Genomic DNA, 5,034 nt, shown 5'->3' on the forward strand with positions numbered 1-5,034 from the left:
AAAAAGTAACGAGTTAATTAACTTAATTAAAATTAACTTAACGTTTTAACTTAATTTTAATTTTTAACTCGTTAATGCCCAGCCTTTCTTATAGTTGTTGTTAAAATATACCTATATTCTACATTTTTGACTTAAATCTGTTATTTTAAATATAATATCATTAAATTTGTTCACGGTTCAAAAAAATAGACTAACCTGACATGAATTTCGTATTTACTAGTTCCCAAAATGTTTTGCGAAGTATAAATTTACGATTTATTTCAGAGAAAAAGTAGTTGAATTTAGGTAGGTACTTATATATTATTATGGTTATATTATGTATAATAATATATTCGTTATTATAATTTAGGATTATGCGATAGGTATAAACTAAGTATTTATTTAAAACTATATTATAACAAAATTATGTGGGTAAATCACAATTAAATATGCACCTGAATCGTGTGTTTCATTAGATTAATGTCAAAATCTCCGATAACTTTAAGCAATACCACAACGTATCCTGTATTGTCAGGTGTATCCATTGCAGACCGAATGGACACTGACTTTATGAACTCTAAGTCTGGATACGTCTTTTTTAGAAATCGTAACAGTATAAATCTGCCGATGGATGTAGCTGAAAACAAATCAACATTAATTATTTAATGTACTTACTAAACAGTAAACAGTATGTTTATAGTTGTTGGTTAAATTTTAAAATAAAATAGAAATCAACCTACGAGTATAATAAGGACCATTCTTGTAATTTAAATTAAGTCAAATTTGATTAGTTAAAGTGTTAAACCTCAAAAAATTCGGGTTTTTTAATAATTTATCGTAAGTGACGCACAGTTGAAGTAAAGGTAAAGAATTTTCCTCAAGGTGCGTAATATTAATATGATATGGTATCCGTTATTCACACACACTTCGATTATAATATGCAAGACTCGGCTCTAATTGCGGGGGGGAAATTAATCACAATTTACTGATACATTTAAAATGATAAGTTTGCCCTCTCAATAATTTTTTCTGGGAGGTCAACTGCTCCTCCTCCTCACCACTAAATGCTGCCTATATCGAATTATTATTCTTTTATCAGTATTGTATTAGGTAGGTATAGGTACCTACTGCAGGAAAATTAAAAACAATTCGTATGTGATGCGTTCAAATAATAATATAGGATGCAGCCAATACTCAATAGTAAATAATAATAATAACAATTTTGATTGTTGACGTTGTTAAAAAGAAATAAAACTGTCTTGTTTTTCCTATAACCATCGTGCTATTATTATTTTACGAAATAATGATAAAATGCTTTATCGCGCAACATCGGTGCACAGTATTCGGGATTTATTGCATTTATATTATGTTTTGAAGGAAAAAACAAGATAATAGATGCTAGACAATAAACTCAAAGCAAACAAAATTTTGTGGGGATTTGGGTTTAAGCACGAAATCGTCAAAAAGCAATACCAGTAAGTAATACATTCCTTTTTTTCTCCTTTTTGCATTTTTGTCCTCGGCCTAACACACCTTCGTGTATACATACTACATAGGTATCTATTGTGCGTGGGACGCGTTCGATAAATGTCAGCTAAGCCCGCCGGGCAGAATAAATTTATACAGGCGCGGACTTTAGGATCGAAGGTCGGGTGCCAAGTGGTATGGCACTACCCTTGCGGTGTTGAACACTGTAGTTACTATTATACGATAGGTATCAGTGTATCACACTATCATGGTATAGCGTCTTGCGAGCATGACAATATTAGCACAGCTATTTCAGCGGTGTACAACCGGTGAATATTAGACGACATATAATATAAATATATTATTTTGGCCTCTGCAATAGTATTGTATAGTGAAACCTCTAAATACCGGACACTCTCGGTCGCGGAAATTCGGAGGTGTTCGATATTCAGAATGTTCAGAAATTTTGTAGTTTGTTCCTAAAAAACGTCCGCTATTTTGAGTTGTCTCCGAGCTATTTAGCGGTATGCGTTAGGTATATGTTTCACTTACATATTATTCAACGTTAATATTACATTTTTATTATTATTATAGAATATGAAATAAAAACACTTCCGAGCCACGCTGAAAATGTTCTTTGCTCAATGTACAACGCCATTATTTCCAAATATTTTTTGTTGCACTCTATCAAACCTCAAATCTTAAGTATATAATTTTTAAATGTATCATGTTTTGTAGTAAGCATTCAGTGTTGTAACATTATTCAACAATCAATACATGGGATGGATGGGATTAAGGTCCACACACACACACACACACACACACCGCAGATGTGGCGGTGAAATACTATTGTCTTGGAGGTGCCGCCACAGTAGCGGTAAATTGGGTCTGTCTGCTGTGTGATATGTGTATTATTATGTTTGGTTGAATGGCAACTTTGGTGTCACATTATTTAGACAAAATAAAAGATTTCTCATATAATGAAAATAGTCCCGAGCATTATTTTAAAAGAAATTTTTAGAGAAACATTGCAAAGTACACTTATTATGTTTTTTGCGAATTAGGCAGTTGCGTAACACATATTATAGGTACCTACACATAAATACAAGACGTTTGATATAAATAATTATTCTTGTTATTTATAGTATGCATAGCAGTATTTATAGTTTTAAATTTAATAGTGATTTGAACAATTATTTATGTTTAAATTATGCATACAAATATCTCATAATTCAAAGTGATAAAATATAAATGCATGTAAAGTCGAGATTAAATGACTCAATGTTTAGGCACCTTTCAGCCAAATTAATATGGACAGATTATAAATTGTTAGGTACCTGTACTATTAATTTACATTAATCAAGTTAATGAATGAAATGATAATTTTCAAAAAGTTATATTACTTATTACCTAACATATAAATAGGACGATCGAAGCAACAATATATCCCATACATATTCAAAGAAAATCTATGTTTGATTACAAATGCATCTTATCATTACAAATTGATTATATTAAATTCGTAAAAATTAATATTATTATCTATGAATTAAAATCTATAGCGTAAGTATGAAATAGCATGCGTTCGAGTTGATTCCCGGATACCCAGTACCTGTTTACTTGCACTGATAGCATTGTGTTGAGTCCCGGGTCATTAAGAAGAACGTACGACTTGAGTCCCTGGTCATCAAGAAGTATGTACGAGTTGATTTTCCGGTCATTATATATTTTTTCAATATTTAGTCAAATATTCAGTGTAATAGTGTAACCCAAGAAACACCACAAGGAGGTTGGCTGACAAGTTTCTCAAAAATGTTGTTCTTTTTATTTTTTTTTATATTTTGAAAATCATTCAATTTTTTGTTAAAAAATTATTATTAAAAAAAATAGTAATTTGGTAAAAATGTATAACATTATTTAGAAAAAATTGGTATCTGGTTATGACGGTCGAACTCTTTACGGTCATGCAGTCTATTGATATACAACAATGGGGAATCAACTCGTACATACCCTTTAATGACCCGGGAATCAACTCTTACATACCTAATAATGATTCGGGAATCAACTAATACATAAAGTAGGTCTTGCGGGAATCAAATCACCTACTGCATATGAAATAGTACGATACACACAAAAAAAATATACTTAGTAAGGTCATAATATTATCTAATTAGTGTAAACCAATAATAAATTAGTTGGGACTTATAATAATTGACACAACACGTCGCAGTCGTATGCTCGTATGCATAAACTTATTGATGTTTGTATCATCATATATTATTATATTATGTTTATTAGATATAGGAGATAGGTACCTAATATTAAGCATATTATACGTAAGCCGATCGAACAGAAAATTGTCTTTAGAAAATTGCTTCAAAAGTCAAGAGATATACTTATCTACATTCTTAAAAGTTAAAATCTATTTTTCAAATAATATCTGAATCAATAAATGTCTAGTGTATTTTATAAATAGGAAATTTTGATTTAAAAATTGTGTAATAAAATAATCAGACAATTATTTTAAAAAAAAAATGTTAAAACGGAATTATTACAAAACAGAAGTAAACAGTTAAATTCAATCTCCGGTCCGGTATCATAATCGTTAATATTGTACCTACGTGTAGATTATTAAGATTGAATTATGTATTATTATCGATTGCACGCACAGGTACCCTTATCACGGAGTACTTATGTTATTATACTTACTTAAGTAACACATGCACAACACAGGCGTGGAAACAACGGCCAGCACAAAGGATATCCATGTAAATACATAATTCTGACGATGATGGCCATGTTCGTGGCCGTGCTCGAGAGCTACACGAACAATCCGAGGTAAAATAATATTATAAAAATAGTAATAATATATTATTATAACACCTAACAATAATATTATTATATAGCATCAACAGAGTGTTTACTATATATTGACGCCTATAATATGATCTCTCCAAACCGGGTGGGCACAATATTATTACCATGGTTTACTCACTCATTTTCGATACAGAAGAGCGGCGTTTCGCTGGCCAAATCACATAGTCATACTATGGTAGTCACGGTGTGCAGCAGCGGTGTACCTATGAGTCGCAAGATGGGTGCATATCAACTGTGTTCTGAAACGGAAACGAACAGTATGGCTAGTGTATAAACACAATAATATAGGTACCCATCCTCCTACCTATAATACCCGTCCATTTCCTTATCATACGCGCATACGTGACCTTTGATAAATCGAAAATCCACAACGGTTTACACAACACACATAAAGTATTTTAATAAACAAATTATGAAAACCGTATATTATTATTATTATGCTGTTGTGCGTCTGTGCGCGCGAATATGCAGCGTTTGCGTGTATACTGCAGTATTCGTGTATAAGTGTAACATCATACCTAAGTCATAACATAATATTGTATCGCCTCGGTGTGATATAATTCTGTTTGCGGTGTTTTGTAAACGTAGTAACCAGAAAAAAATGTATTACACGTACATATACGAATAATATGGCGAGAAAGTATCGTACTATATTGGATTAAGCTAAAGCAAATGTGATCTTTATCGAATATTATTAAAATAGTTTCAATA

The 5,034-nt window shown here is 31.3% G+C and overlaps 1 protein-coding gene across 1 annotated transcript in view; it reads right to left on the minus strand.

The window, feature by feature from the left end:
• The window catches only part of LOC100161964, an 18,472-nt gene extending 13,904 nt beyond the window's left edge, over positions 1-4,568 (minus strand). The window contains exons 1-3 of the mRNA XM_029487705.1: positions 4,442-4,568; positions 4,156-4,266; positions 435-616 (exon numbers count right to left, since the gene is read on the minus strand). Coding sequence (XP_029343565.1) covers positions 435-616; positions 4,156-4,266; positions 4,442-4,445 — 297 coding nt within the window. The 5' untranslated portion in view covers positions 4,446-4,568. The remainder of the gene's footprint in view (positions 1-434; positions 617-4,155; positions 4,267-4,441) is intronic.
• Positions 4,569-5,034: the final 466 nt, after the last annotated feature.

Source organism: Acyrthosiphon pisum, chromosome A1 (assembly GCF_005508785.2).
Source record: "Acyrthosiphon pisum isolate AL4f chromosome A1, pea_aphid_22Mar2018_4r6ur, whole genome shotgun sequence".
Lineage (NCBI taxonomy): Eukaryota > Metazoa > Arthropoda > Insecta > Hemiptera > Aphididae > Acyrthosiphon > Acyrthosiphon pisum.